Consider the following 15,999-nt stretch of genomic DNA (forward strand, 5'->3'; position numbering starts at 1 on the left):
GCCTACTCCTGCACCTATTGTCTATTGAGACCCAGGTTCAATCCTGATCATGGGATATTGGGTGCTGGAGAACGTGCAAACTCCATGCAGACAGCACCCAATATCCCAAGATGAGGATTGAACCTGGGTCTCGGGCAGTGTGACTACGTGGGTTTCCTCTGGGTGCTCAGGTCTCCTCCCACATCCCAAAGCATTGCGGGTTTGTGGGTTAATTGGGCTTTGTAAACTGCCTCCAGTGTGTAGGGAGTGAGCGCAGAAATAGGCCAACATGGAACTAGTGTGAACGGGCGATCAACAGTCGGCGTTCGTTCGACTCGGTGGGCCGAAGCACGTCGCTAAGCTGTATCTTGCAAGTAATATTCCTAACTGGGGTAGACAAATATGCTGGAGAAACTCAGCGTTGAGGCAGCATCAAGAGAGAGCTAGATAGGGCTCTTAAAGATCAAGGGATATGGGGAGAAGGCAGGAACGGGGTACTGATTGTGGATGATCAGCCATGATCACAATGAAAGGCGGTGCTGGCTCGAATGGCCAACTGGCCTACTCCTGCACCTCGTCTAATGTTATAGCCAAGAAAACACACCATGGCCCCAACTTCCTCAGATGACTAAAGTTGGCATTTTTCCAACAGCACTTGCCAACTTCTACAGATTCACCTTAGAAAGCACACTATCAAGATGCTGCACAGCTTGGTTTGGGAACACCTCTGCCCTCAGGAAAGCAGCCAACATCAACAAGGGCCACTCGCACCCTGGTCATTGCCTTCTCTCCCTTCAGCCAGAAGACACAAAAGCACATACCACCAGATTCAGGGGGTTTCTTACACCTGCCAGGCTTTGTCCTACCACTCTCTCTTCCAGCTTTCTCTCTTCTCCCCCCCTACAATCAGCCTGAAGGGTCCCAACCCAAAACATCACGGTCACAGTGGCGCAGCGGTAGAGTTGCTGCCTTACAGCGAATGCAGCGCTGGAGACCCGGGTTCGATCCCGACTTCGGGTGCTGTCTGTACGGAGTTTGTACGTTCTCCCCGTGACCTGCATGAGTTTTCCCAGAGATCTTTGGTTTCCTCCCACAGGCCAAAGATGTGCAGGTTAATTGGTTTGGTGTAAATGTAAACATTTCCCCAGTGGGTGTAGGATAGTGTTAATGTGCGGGGATCGCTGGTTGGCGCAGATCCGGTGGGCTGAAGGGCCTGTTTGAATGGAGCGGCTGAGCTTGCACACTCTGGAATTTAGAAGATTGAGAGGGGATCTTGTTGAAACGTATAAGATTGTTAGGGGTTTGGACACGCTAGAGGCAGGAAACTTCCCGATGTCGGGGGAATCCAGAACCAGGGGCCACAGTTTAAGAATAAGGGGTAAGCCATTTAGAACGGAGACAAGGAAACACTTTTTCTCACAGAGTTGTGAGTCTGTGGAATTCTCTGCCTCAGAGGCCGGTTCTCTGGATATTTGGCAAGAGAGAGTTAGATAGGGCTCTTAAAGATAGCGGAGTCAGGGGATATGGGGAGAAGGCAGGAACGGGGTACTGATTGGGGATGATCGCATTGATTGGCGGTGCTGGCTCGAAGGGCCGAATGGCCTACACCTGCACCGATTGTCTATTGTTTCCACGCCGGGTCTCTAAAAATATAATTAAATCACCCATCCATTTTCTCCCGGAGTCCTGCACGAGTCGCTGGGTTACTCCAGCACTTTGTCTTTTTTTAAATTTTTATTGTAAACCAGCATCAGCGCTTCCTTGTTTCTACATTACCTGGGTGTCGTTCTCTCCAGTGGCTTCCGTGTGGCTCGGAACGTAATAAAGGCCGTGATAACCGTAAACAGTACCCAGATCACCAGGAACCTCCACCAATGCAGCTTGGCTGTGAAATAGATCGGCACGACCCACATCTGGAACAGTGTCACCATCTGCAGGAGATCAGAGACAGGTTTAGCATCACGCTCTTGATACAACTTACCACCGGGTGGCGCCGTCAGCAATGGCAGCCTCGCCTACAGTCTGTCTGTCCTTTTCGTCTTTTTTTGTTGTTATTTTTAGTGTGTTTTAAAATTTGTGTTAATATTCTCTGGTTTGTTTTATGTGGGGGGTGGGGGTAAACTTTTTTCCGGTCTCTTACCTTGCCGGAGATGCGATTGTTTTCCGGTTCGTATCTCCGGTCGCTCTGCGGCCTAACATCGTGGTTGGAGGCCTTGCTTGAGACTGACTTTGAGCCCCACCGCGGGGCCGTGGACTTACCATCGGAGCCGATCCCTTGCCTGGGATCGAAGCCTACGGACTTTAACATCAAGGAGCTCGCAGTCGTCGGGAAGTTCAAAAAGCTGCACGACGTTCGACAAGCCCCGACCCCGGGTAGATCGCCCAGCTCGGGGGAGCTGAGATTTCCCCCCCCCCCCTCCTGATGCAGGAGCTTGATCGCCCCGACGAGGAGGCCCACCACCAGCTACCGGAGTAAGATCGTCCCGTCAACGGAAGGCTCAAGGCCCCCGACCGCAGGAGGACAAAGGGAGAGATTGAACTTTATTTTGCCTTCCATCACAGTGAGGAATGTGGAGGAGTCACTGTTGTGGATGTCCATGTTAAAATGTATTTTGTGTGTCCTGTTGATCTTTATTGTATGACTGGATGGCAAATCAAATTCCTCGTATGTTGCAATACATACTTGGCTAATAAAGTCTGATTATGGTCATAAACACAATGCTCAGCATTTAGGAGTCAGTGTTATGGTATGGTACTTAACTTGTCGCTTGAACCGAGGTACAGTGATATTCATTTTGTACACAGCTCAGTACATGTATGAAGGAAGTGCAGATGCGGTTTAAAGCGATAATGCTGGAGTAACTCAGTGGGACAGGCAGCATCCCTGGAGAGAAGGTATGGGTGACGTTTCGGGCTCGACCCGAAATGTCACCCATTCCTTCTCTCCAGAGTTTGTGTCTAACTTCAATACAAGTATCTCTATACATAAGCACTTAGATGCATATTAATGTCTCAGATGCCGAAAAATTGTACAGCAATTTTATAGTGGTACACTGAGTCAGCAGAAAGAGAGTCTCCAGATTGGCACCATTTCCAAGTCCCAGTTGTTGTAGTGCGGGTATCTTGATCTGAATGTGAAGGTCTGTGACATCGCAGGGTCGGCCTGGCCAAGCGTACATAAGACACACCAGTTCACAGACCTTGTAAACCTATGCTGCACTCCCTCAATAGCAAGAGGGAGTGCAGCGTAGGCTCACCAGGTTAATTCCCGGGAAGGCGGGACTGTCATGTGCTGAGAGAATGGAGCGGCTGGGCTTGTATACATTGGAGTTTAGACGGATGAGAGGGGATCTTATTGAAACATATAAGATTATTAAGGGTTTGGACACGCTAGAGGTAGGAAACATGTTCCCGATGTTGAGTGAGCGCCGAACCAGGGGCCACAGTTTAAGAATAAAGGGTAAGCCATTTAGAATGGAGATGAGGAAAAACTTTTTCCACACAGAGTTGCGAGTCTGTGGAATTCTTTGCCTCAGGAGGCGGTGGAGGCCGGTTCTCTGGATACCTTCAAGAGAGAGTTAGATAGGGCTCTTAAAGATAGCGGAGTCAGGGGATATGGGGAGAAGGCAGGAACGGGGTACTGATTGTGGATGATCAGCCATGATCACATTGAATGGCGGTGCTGTCTCGAAGAGCCGAATGGCCTACTCCTGCACCTATTGTCTAGGGGGAGAAAAAAAAATCATTGGAGTGGGAGAAACTTTGACGTCTCTTGAGGATTGAGAATAAACATCTGGTTCCCTCGCTCCATCACTCTATCTTCAACCTTGTTTCCTAATTTGTGCCTCACGGGACCAAGGCTCCAGAGATTGCCGTTACCATTGACGTGTACTTTCTAATCAAAGGAAACCTCAGCAGCACTGGCTCTATCTATAAAGGCCCTGGAAGAACCATCTTTCCAGGTTCAATCCTATATACGTCCCATCTATCCTTCACACTGGAAGGTTTTCTTTAAATTAAGTTGTAGCCCGGTCGATCAGTCTAATCGAGTCTAACAGGGGACCGAGGATCTAGTGGGAGGGAGGAACTGAAGGGAATCCACTGTAGTCAGGAAATGGTGTTAGGTAAACTGTTGGGACTGAAGGCAGATAAATCCCCAGGGCCTGATGGTCTGCATCCCAGAGTACTCAAGGAGGTGGCCTTAGAAATCGTGGAGGCATTGGTGGTCATTTTCCGAAGATCTCTCGACTCTGGATCAGTTCCTGTGGACTGGAGGGTAGCCAATGTAACCTCGCTTTTTTAGAAAAGAGGGAGAGAGAAAACGGGGAATTATAGACCAGCGAGCCTTATATCGGTAGTGGGGAAGATGCTTGAGTCGATTGTTAAAGTTGTTATAGCAGCGCATTTGGAAAGCAGTAACAGGATCGGTCAAAGTCAGCATGGATTTATGAAGGGGAAATCATGCTTCATTAACCTTCTGAGATTTTTTGAGGATGTAACAAGTAGAATGGATAAGGAAGAGCCAGTGGATGAGGTGTATCTGGACTTTCAAAAAGCCTTTGACAAGGTCCCACACAAGAGATTAGTGTGCAAAATTAGAGCACATGGTCGTATTGGGGGTAGGGTATTGACATGGATAGAGAACTGGTTGGCAGACAGGAAGCAAAGAGTAGGAATTAACGGGCCCTTTTCAGAATGGGAGGCAGTGACTAGTGGGGTGCCGCCATGCTCGGTGCTGGGACCCCAGTTATTAACAATATATATTAATGATTTAGACGAGGGAATTAAATGTGCCATCTCCAAGTTTGCGGATGACACAAAGCTGTGGCAGCGTGAGCCATTTGGCCCTTCGAGCCAGCACCGCTATTCAATATGATCATGGCTGATCATCCAAAATCAGTACCCCGTTCCTGTTTTTTCCCCATATCCCTTGATTCCTTTAGCCTTAAGAGCTAAACCTCTCTCTTGAAAACATCCAGTGAATTGGCCTCCACTGCCTTCTGTGCGTCCCCCCCTGCACTGTTTTAATCAAGACTCCAACACCTGCAGTCTCTTGTTCCTCTGGTTTCTGTTCATCTAGTCATTGCTTTCTTTAAATCATCTTAAACTCAAATCAACGTCCACCCTTTAATCTTCTGCACCACAGGAAATAAGCCTTTGCACAACCTGTAGTTTAACCTTTTAAATGATATTTTGGTGCATTTAGTTTCTTTTAGTTCAGTTTAGATATACAGCGTGGAAACCAGAGACGTGCAGTCAGGGGAGGCAGAGCTTCACCTGTCATATTCCCAATGAAAATAGCTGTTAAGAAAAGTAAAGAAAAATAAAATAAAATAAATATAAAGATTTCTCCACTGATCTGTTATAAATGTCATTTCTATATGAATCTAATCATTTTTTATAGTCAAAATCACAAAATTTTCACAGCTCCGCTGCAAATACATGGAGAAATGAGAGGTGAGGCAGCGATGAGCTGAGCCTCCCCTCTGATTGCGCAATCCCTCAGAAACTGGATGGAGCGCGGGCAATAAGCGTGTGCCTGTTACCATCTCTATGTATGTCACCAAAGTAATGTGTGTAAACCCCTTCATTACATGTCCTTACCGTCCATTGTCCAGGTAACGTATTTCACAGATAAAGATATTATATTTGTGCTCGCTGGTCTCACATAAAACTGCATTGAAAAAGCTCCAGGGGAGGCAGCGATCACATCTGCCTCACAAGGGGGTGTGTCTTGAGCCTAGTGGAGGAAGAGCGAGCGTCAATTACGTCGGCCCAGCCCACGTAATTGACGCTACCTCACTCTCCCTCCACGTTAGCGAGCTTCAGCAGCGCCGGCGCTGACCAAAGATCATGGAGTGGAACAAGATACGCCACTTGGGAAGGTAGACTTTGTTGGTACATTAGAAAGTTATTAGATTTTTTAAAAATAGATCTATACTTATCACAATAATAGTCATCAATTTACTTCTGTACATTTTTGTTTAGTTCATGTAAGGCTGGTGTCTCCAAAATATAGCCCTCGGGACACATCATTACCTGATTTTTCAAACTCAGACTCGAGTCGGGGAGCACAGTGACCCGGGGCTGCTCTTAATGTTGTTACCGGTTAGATCCCTCGAATTGTCAGAGCCGAGACATCACTGGGCCGCCGTGAAGAAGGGTGCAATGGTGCGGTGGGGGGGGTTCGGCGGTGGTCAGAATGGGACGGCTGCGGGTTATAACGTGCCATTGTTCCTCTCTCCCTTCTCTCTCTCTCTCTCTCTCTCTCTCTCTCTCATTTTCTCTCCTCTCTCCCCATTCTCTCTTCCCTCCTCTATCTCTCTCCCTCCCTTTCTCTCTCCCTCCATTCTCCCTCTCTCCCTTCTCTCTCTCTCCTTCCCTTCCCTCTCTCTCTCCCTCCCTTCTCTCTCTCCCTCTCCCTTCTCTCTCTCTCCCTCCCCTTCTCTATCCCTCCATCCCAGCCACGGCTCCACCCCTCTCTCTCCTCGGAGAGACGCGGTGATCAATACAGGGAGGGCCGGGCCGGGCCACTGATACTAGCCAGTGCCTCCCCAGCCATTGACCTCACCGCACGTCACTGGTGGAAACAGGCCCTTCGGCCCACCATCCGCACCGACCAGCGATCCCCACACACTAACACTATCCTACACACACACACACACCAGGGACAATTTTACATTTATACCAAGCAATTAGCCGGTACGTCTTTGGAGTGTGGGAAGAAACCAAAGATCTCGGAGAAAACCCACGCAGTTCACAGGGAGAACATACAAACTCTGTACAGACAGCAGCTGTAGTCTTTTCGAAAGCTTTTCACTGTAACATAGAAACATAGAATTTAGGTGCAGGAGTAGGCCATTCGGCCCTTCGAGCCTGCACCGCCATTCAATATGATCATGGCTGATCATCCAACTCAGTATCCCGTACCTGCCTTCTCTCCATACCCTCTGATCCCCTTAGCCACAAGGGCCACATCTAACTCCCTCTTAAATATAGCCAATGAACTGGCCTCGACTACCCTCTGTGGCAGAGAGTTCCAGAGATTCACCACTCTCTGTGTGAAAAAAGTTCTTCTCATCTCGGTTTTAAAGGATTTCCCCCTTATCCTTAAGCTGTGACCCCTTGTCCTGGACTTCCCCAACATCGGGAGCAATCTTCCTGCATCTAGCCTGTCCAACCCCTTAAGAATTTTATAAGTTTCTATAAGATCCCCCCTCAATCTTCTAAATTCTAGCGAGTACAAGCCGAGTCTATCCACTGCCTTCATATGAAAGTCCTGCCATCCCAGGAATCAGTCTGGTGAACCTTCTCTGTACCTTCTCTGTACTCCCTCTATGGCAAGAATGTCTTTCCTCAGATTAGGAGACCAAAACTGTACGCAATACTCCAGGTGTGGTCTCACCAAGACCCTGTACAACTGTAGTAGAACCTCCCTGCTCTTGTACTCAAATCCTTTTGCTATGAATGCTAACATACCATTCACCATTTTGCTAGACTGTAATTTGGTGCACGTGACAATAAACTAAACTGTTAACTGTAGTCAGGACCGAACCCAGGTTTCGGATGGTTTAAGGCAGCAACTCTGTGCCACACACTTGCGCTTCACCTCCTCCCAAGGAGAGGATCTACTCCCCAAGGCACAGACTGAAGCAGAAAATGAGATATGAATCCACACTTACGTTGTAGGATTTGGTGTGCCTTTGCTTCCACTGGACTAGGAGAATCTGTGCCACTACCAGGGTAACGATGAGAATGAGCACCATCTCGGCGTGCATGGCCTCGTGCCCGCGGTGCTTGGCATGCATCCGCGCATGCTCCACCCTGAAACAAAGCACAGCGCTGTAAACAGGGACACACGCCCATTCAGCCCCTCAAGCCTGCCTTTCCTTCTAATCAATCTGTGCCGTAACTCCGTGAACACGCCTTGGTTCCTTAACCCTTTAACTTTTCCCCATGTTAATCGTAAGAGAAAATATTGAAAATACTCAACAGTTGGTGGCATTAGACTGCAAATTAAACATGTATCTGTTTAGAAGTTTCATTTTGCTTCCACAATTCTCTGACAACGTTTTGTTAATATATCAAATTCAATCATAGACAATAGGTACAGGAGTAGGCCATTCGGCCCTTCGAGCCAGCACCGCCATTCAATGTGATCATGGCTGATCATCCCCAATCAGTACCCCGTTCCTGCCTTCTCCCCATATCCCCTGACTCCGCTATTTTTAAGAGCCCTATCTAGCTCTCTCTTGAAAGCATTCAGAGAACCGGCCCCCACCGCCCTCTGAGGCAGAGAATACCACACTCACCACTCTCTATGAGAAAAATTAGAAATTCCTCCTCATCTCCTTTCTAATGGTTTTTTTCTGAGGCTGTGCCCTCTAGTCTGTCGCTGGTACATCCTTCCTCAGATACGGGGCCCAAAATTGCTCACAATACTCCAAATGTGGTCTCACCATGTATACTATGATTTGACTGGATGTAGACAATATCTGCAGGAGTAAGCCATTCGACCCTCTCAAGCCAATTCAATGTGATAGCAAACAAACAAGGTTTATCACTGCATGCTGGTGTCAGTGACAATTCATTCATTCATTCATTAATCTACCAATGCTAGACTGGGTGACTTCTGTAGAGCACCTACACTCAGTCCATCAGAATGACCCCACATTTATAACCCTTGACACTCTGACACCATCTTTCTGTGGCCTCCTGCCCAATGCAAGTTCAGGAAACATGACGGTGGGTGGCACAGCTGCTAGAGTCACTGCCTCAAGAGCGCCAGAGACTCGGGCTCAATCCAGACCTTGGGTGCTGTCTGGGTGTGGTTTGCACGTTTTCCCTGGGAGCAGGATTGAACCCTGGTCTCTGGCACCGAGGCAGCAGCTCTACCCACTGTGCCTGCGCTGCGATAAGTCCACCCATCGCCCGCTTCCACCTGCTCTGCCGCAACTAAATAGTTCCTTTCTTCAGTTCTGATAAAGGATCTCGCGGCCAAAACATGACCTGATGCTCTTTCCACAAACACTGCCTCACCTGCAGCCGAGGCAGGCACGGTGGGGCAGTGGCAGGGTTGCTGCCTTACAGCGCCAGAGACCCGGGTTCTATCCTGGTTACGGGTGGTCTGTGAGGAGTTTGTACCTTCTTCCTTCATTGAATGGCGGTGCTGGCTCAAAGGGCCTACTCCTGCATCTATTGAGTTCTTCCAGCATTTCCAGTTTCAGGTCACGCTATCTCCCTGACAAAGATCCATCTATAAACTACTTCACAGTTATTTAAATACATTAAAAGTTTTACTCTCCTGCCCAATCCCATTGGAACATTTGGGAGACCAATAACTTCAGCTTTATTTAATGTACGAGCAGTACTTTACATTAACAAACCTCTCAATTTGGATTCCCAGGAATATAAACAACTTTATCTTTACCTTATCAAAGCACAATTTTTCCTTATCACAAATCATAGGAACAGAAATAGACCATTCAGCCCTTCGAGTCTACTCCGCCATTTAATCACGGCTGATCTATCTTTCTCTCTCAACCCCATTTTCCCTGCAACCTTTGACAATAGACAATAGCTGCAGGATTGGCCATTCGGCCCTTCAAGCCAGCACCGCCATTCAATGTGATTATGGCTGATCATCCACAATCCGTACCCTGTTCCTGCCCTCTCCCCATATCCCCTGACTCCGTTATCTTCAAGAACCCTATCTAGCTCTCTCTTGAAAGTATCCAGAGAACCGGCCTCCACCGCCCTCTGAGGCAGAGAATTCTAGAGACTAACAACTCTCTGTGTGAAAAAGTGTTTCCTCATCTCCGTTCTAAATGGCTTACCCCTTATTCTTAAACTGTGACCCCTGGTTCTGGACTCCCCCAACATTGGGAACCCCCTACAAGCTCCTAGCTTCAGCTCTGGAATCATCCTTGTCAATTTTTTCGCACCTCCTCCAGTGCCTCTATCTCCTACCTTACTGCGCACGTGTCTCACCTCCATCTTTCTTCTGGTGACAGGCCTGTTAGGTCAATCTGAAAGAGATAGGGAAAAGCATGAAGAGGTGAAGGTTACACGAAGAACAGCAGATGGTGGAATTTTGTGCAAAAATAAGGGACAGTCGACATTTTGGGTTGGGAACTCGAGGGTCAACATTAAAAAGCAATGTTGCAATGTTGGGTAGACAAAAATGCTGGAGAAACTCAGCGGGTGAGGCAGCATCTATGGAGAGAAGGAATAGGCGACATTTCGGGTCAAGACCCAAAGGGTGTACCTTCGATTTTTCCAGCATCTGCAGTTCTTTCTTAAACACTTAAGGGTCTCGATCCGAAACGTCGCCTATTTCCTTCACTCCATGCCTCACCCGCTGTGTTTCTCCAGCATTTTTGTCTACCTTCGATTTTCCAGAATCTGCAGTTCCTTCTTAAACATGAATGATTCCCAAATTGTTTTTGTTTTAGTTTAGTTTTTTACTTATTATATTATTTGAAAAGTACTATGTATACATACACTGTTGTGCTGCAGCAAGTAAGAATTTAATTGTTCTGTCTGGGACATGTGAGTGTGATGCCACAGCTCCTCCTCCCCCCCCCCCACAAACGCACGTTGGGGAAACAGACCCAACGGGTCTGCACTTGGTCTAGTCTGACAATAAAACTCTCTTGATTCAACCTGTACTGAGGTGCAGTGAAACGCTGTTTTTGCATTACATCCAATCAGATCAGCTAATACTATACATAAATACAATCAAGGTCATAGGTGATAGGAGTAGAGTTATTTCTTAAACACTTAATCCTTAATACATTTAGATTGATTACAGTTTTGAAATTATTAATTTAAGTGTGTTTAGAACTCATCCTCTTTCAAACATCTTCACCCAGGCACCACTCTGGACAAGACGTGGGCCAATACCCTCATGTAGTGGGATGGAATTAAATGCAAGAGGTGACATTCTAGCCAGATGGTAAAATGGTCACATTATTCCAACAGAGAGTTCAGTGAGCCTTAGTCCAAGCAAATCATGAATAGAGAAAAGCTAAACACAAAATGCTGGAGTAACTCAGTGAGTCAGGCAGCATCTCTGGAGAACATGGATAGGTGATGTTTCACAGAGTGCTGGAGTACCTCAGTGGGTCAGGTAGCATTTCTGGAGAACATGGATTGATGATGTTTCAGGTCAGAACCAATCAGAAGGGTTCCGATCTGAAATTTCACCCGTCCTTTTTCTCCAGAGATGCTGCCCGACCCACTGAGTTACTCCAGCATTTTGTGTCTATCCGGTATAAACCAGCATCTGCAGTTCCTTGCTATGCATAAATAGACAAACATTATCTATGTATCTATGTTTCAAACCAGTTAGTAATTGAAGTTCTATTTATGGCATCCGTCTATGAATGTTATGGGTCTCTATTTTTGCTTACAGAACAACAATCACTATATAAAATTGATTAACTGCTCACAATGCCCTTTGAGACAGTCAGAAAGAGTTGACAACTTGTTCAAAAGGGAACTGCAGATGCTGGAATATCGAAGGTACACACAATTGCTGGGGAAACTCAGCGGGTGCAGCAGCATCTATGGAGCGAAGGAAATAGGCGACGTTTCGGGCCGAAACCCTTCTTCAGGCTAGAGTTGACAACTTGTAACATACAGCTCACACTGCCCACACAGAGCTCAGCAGTGTTCCTTATATAATTAGTCATTGGACCAGCACCCATTGGCATGGACTGAAGACCTGGGGATTATAGTTTAAATTCTAACATGGCAATTGAGGTAATCAAATTAAAAATAAATATATAGAATAAAAAGCTTGACTTGAAGCATGACAATGCGACTCGTAGGCTGTTGTTAAAAACTCAAATGGTTCACTGATATTTCTTAGGAAACGAAAAATCAACTATCCTTCCCCAACCTGTGCTAGACTTTCAACAGTCAATAGACAATAGGTGCAGGAGTAGGCCATTCGGCCCTTCGAGCCAGCACCCCCATTCAATGTGATCATGGCTGACCATCCCCAATCAGTACCCCATTCCTGCCTTCAACCCATATCCCCCGACTCCGCTATTTTTAAGAGCCCGATCTAGCTCTCTCTTGAAAGTCCTCTGAAGTGACCCAGCAAGGTGACTCATTCAAGGTCAATGATCATCAGGCTTATCAGTGACTCCTTTGCAAGGCACCACAATTCACACATGCAGTGGATCAGATTCAGTGGCACTGGTCGAAGGTCAAAATGAATTTCCAAATAGTGCATTAGGGAGATTGAGATGGGTGCATTAATTCAATCAAGGTGCTCTCTCTGTGAATATGACATTAATTCGAACAGTGCTTTAGTGTCTTAAGGGCCTGTCCCACTTAGCGATTTTGCCGGCATCTTATCAGTGTCGCCAAAAGATTTTGAACATTTCAAAATCCAGCGGCGGCAAAAAAATGTTGCGTCACTTGAGAAAACACAGCGCGGCATACGTCATCACGCCGCGTATTTTCTGGTGACCTAATATGTCAGTCAATGATGCCGGCAGTCGCCAAAAAAAATCGCCCAGTGGGACAGGCCCATTACTACTATAGATACTAGGTTCTGGCCAACTGAACACACTCAATCCACACCCATAGATGGCACAGCGACAGAGACCTGGGTTCGATCCCGACCATGGGTGCTGTCTGTGCGGAGTTTGTACGTTCTCCCCGTGACCTGCGTGGGTTTCCACCGAGACCTTCGGTTTCATCCCACACTCCAAAGACGTACAGGTTTGTAGGTTAATTGGCTGGGGTTTGTATACGTGGTATAAGAATAAATTGTCCCTAGTGTGTGTAGGCTTGTGTTAATGTGTGGGGATCACTGATTGGTGCAGACTCGGTGGGCCGAAGGGCCTGTTTCCACGCTGTATCTCTAAAACTAAAATCGTTCTGATCCGGAGACAACTACGTCAACAATTACAACCAGGCAAAAATTTATGGTTGAGCAATTAGCCCGAAGCAGGGATGCAAATCACCAAGTACGATTAACAACAGAGAACAATAGGAAAACTAATTAGCTTTTCCCTTTATTAATATCCTGGCTGACTGGTACTGAGCCCCAGTCCATAACAAGCACTGACTTCTCCACCCATCGAAGGGAGCTAATATCAAAGACCCAAGCCGTCCTGGCCATGCTCTTATCTTGCTGCTACCATCGTATTGGAGGGAGTGTCACATTCACTTCTTCCTTCGTGTGGCGTGCACAGCCTAAAGTTGTTGGACAACTTGTTCTATTTCATCTTCCGGTTGTGCACGTTGAGTTGATTGCATTAGTCAAAACAGTGAAAGATGCAATCTTCCACACCTTGAATGGAATTCAATCTACCTAATGCAAGACACTATTTAGAGGTTCATTTTGAGCTTAAATCACTGAAACTGATCCACTATATGGGTGAATGATGGCACATTAAAGGTGTCACAATAAGTCTAAGAACCATAACCACCAGGATCAAGAGCAGACCTTGCACTACTATGTTTGCGCTACATACTAATTTCTTGTTAAAGGGATACAGCATGGAAACAGGCCCTTCAGCCCACAGACTCCACGCCGACCACCCGTTCACACTAGTTATCCCACTTTCTCATCCACTCCCTACACAGTTGGGGCAATTTACACAGGCCAATTAACCTACAAACTCGCACAGATTTACGGAAAGTGGGAGGAAACCAGAGCATCCGTAGGAAACCCGTGAGGTCACAGGGAGAACATGCAAACTCCACACTTGGTCGAACCAGTGTCCTTGGCACTGTGAGGCAGCAGCTCTATCCACTGTGCAACTTTTACACTATCATTGTCTAGTTTACTGAGAATAACAAATAATTTATTATACGTTATTGCCATTATTGTTGCATTTAATTACAGGCTAGATGCAGGAAAAATGTTCCCCATTGTAGACAGAAAATGCTGGAGTAACTCAACGGGTGAGGCAACATCTCTGGAGAGACGGAATGGGTGACATTTCGGGTCGACAGCCTTCTTCAGACTGATGTCAGGGGAGGGCTGGGTCAAAGATAGAATGAAGTCGGAGACAGTACGACTAGTGGGAGAACTGGGATGGGGAAGGGGATGGAGAGAGAGAGAAAGCAAGGGCTATCTGAAGTTAGAGAAGTCAATGTTCATACCGCTGGGGTATAGATTTCTCAAGCGAAATGCGAGGTGCTGTCCCTCCAATTTGCGCAGGGCCTCACTCTGACAATGGAGGAGGCCCAGGACAGAAAGGTCAGATGTTCCCCATGTTGTGGTAGTCCAGAACCAGAGTTCACAGTTTAAGAATAAGGAGCCGGCCATTTAGGACAGAGATGAGGAAAAACATTTTCACCCAGGGAGTTGTGAATCTGTGGAATTCTCTGCCACAGAAGGCAGTGGAGACCGATTCACTGGATGTTTTCAAGAGAGAGCTAGATTTAGCTCATGGGGCTAACGGAATCAAGGGATATGGGTAGAAAGCAGGAACTGGGTGCTGATTTTGGATGATCAGTCATGATCATATTGAATGGCGGTGCTGGTTCGAATGGCCTACTCCTGCACCTATTTTTCCATGTTTCTAATGATCATAAACATACACCAAATAAGAATGTCATCGTTCCACTTCATAATCAGGTACATGTGTCAAAAAAAACCTCACTGTCGGATCCTCTCTTTAACGACTACAACACTTTATAAAAGACCTAAATTGCTACAAAAGGAGGAGCGGTGTTGAAGAGCAAGAGGTAAGCGATGCCACACAATCATAGTTAGGAATTTTAACAGGGGTTCTTTCGAAGAGAGGAGTGAAACAAGACTCCCCGCCGCCGGCCAGGGCAGCGGCCGGGCTCGGGCTACAGACTGGAGGCGGGTTCCCCAGCAGTGTGTGCGGGGACGGCGATGGTCATGAATGGGAGCGGGGTCCCCGGCGGTGCTGGGCACGGGGTAGGCGGCTCCGGGACGCTGTGGCAGCAGCTGGCCCCGCTTCAGCAGGACCGGTTCCCCGGGGAGGGGGAGGGGGAGACTGTGCCAGCGCGGCCCGGTTCAGCGGGCGGGGGACGGGAGAAGGACGAGGGACGGTGGTGGTGGGGGGGCTCCGGGACGCTGTGGCAGCAGCTGCAACCGCTTCAGCAGGACCGGTTCCCCCGGGCAGGAGAGGAGAGGAGAGAAGGAGCGGGTCCCCCCGCCGGACCCAAGGCCGTGGCTGCCAGCGCGGCCCTGGGACCGGGCACTCGCCGCCCGCGGGGGGCAGGGAGGGCAGGGAGGGAGGGAGAGGCCGGTCAGGCGCTGCGCTCACCAGCTCCTCGTCGTCCGCCTCCCGGCCGTGCCGATGGTCTCCGTGCGGCCTGGGCGCCTCCACTTCCAACACCGCCGCCATCTTTAGCCTGGTAACCAACAACGCCGCGCCCCGTTGGCTGCGCGCGTCCCGGCCAATCGGCCGCCAGCTTGCTGCCGGGTCCCGCGGGCGGCGTGACGTGAGAGGGCGACGTGGCGGGCGGCGTGACGTGAGCGGGCGACGTGGCGGGCGGCGTGACGTCAGCGGCTGCGTGACGTCACCGACTGTGTGATGTCAGTGGGCTGCGTCACGTGACGGCCCCTCTTGGACAACTTGGACAAAGTCTTCTTATCTTGCATTGCTTGCTGCAGCACAACAGAATAATTTAGGCATAAATGCATATCAGATCACATCAGTGTGACCATATACAATAGAATGGCGCAATGGGCTAAGTGTTCGGCTGGCAACCTGAAGGTGGCCGGTTCGAATCCTGCTTGGTTGGAGTGTGTACTGTCGTTGTGTCCTTGGGCATATACACAAATAAATACACAGGTAAAGTTCAATATGCTGTTATAGTTCATAGTTTGAAGTTGTGTTTAATAGTCTGATGGCTGTGGGGAAGTAGCTGTTCCTGAACCTGGATGTTCCAGATTGCAGACTCCTGTACCTTCTACCTGAAGGGAGTTGGGAGATACACAAAATTGCTGGGGAAACTCAGCGGGTGCAGCAGCATCTATGGAGCGAAGGAAATAGACGACGTTTCGGGCCGAAA

The 15,999-nt window shown here is 48.0% G+C and overlaps 1 protein-coding gene across 2 annotated transcripts in view; it reads right to left on the reverse strand.

Annotated features, from left to right (window-relative positions):
* Positions 1-15,403, reverse strand: part of rnf121 (ring finger protein 121) — a 44,408-nt gene extending 29,005 nt beyond the window's left edge. The window contains exons 1-4 of one of the 2 annotated variants that reach the window (XM_033022158.1): positions 15,249-15,403; positions 9,970-10,007; positions 7,662-7,803; positions 1,756-1,910 (exon numbers count right to left, since the gene is read on the reverse strand). In XM_033022158.1, coding sequence (XP_032878049.1) covers positions 1,756-1,910; positions 7,662-7,803; positions 9,970-10,007; positions 15,249-15,329 — 416 coding nt within the window. In that variant the 5' untranslated portion in view covers positions 15,330-15,403. Of the gene's footprint in view, positions 1-1,755; positions 1,911-7,661; positions 7,804-9,948; positions 10,008-15,248 lie in introns of those variants that run through there. The other variant, XM_033022159.1, reaches the window with a different exon arrangement.
* Between the last annotated feature and the right edge of the window lie 596 nt (positions 15,404-15,999).

The sequence above is a fragment of the Amblyraja radiata genome, chromosome 6, assembly GCF_010909765.2.
Source record: "Amblyraja radiata isolate CabotCenter1 chromosome 6, sAmbRad1.1.pri, whole genome shotgun sequence".
NCBI classification, from domain to species: Eukaryota; Metazoa; Chordata; class Chondrichthyes; order Rajiformes; family Rajidae; genus Amblyraja; species Amblyraja radiata.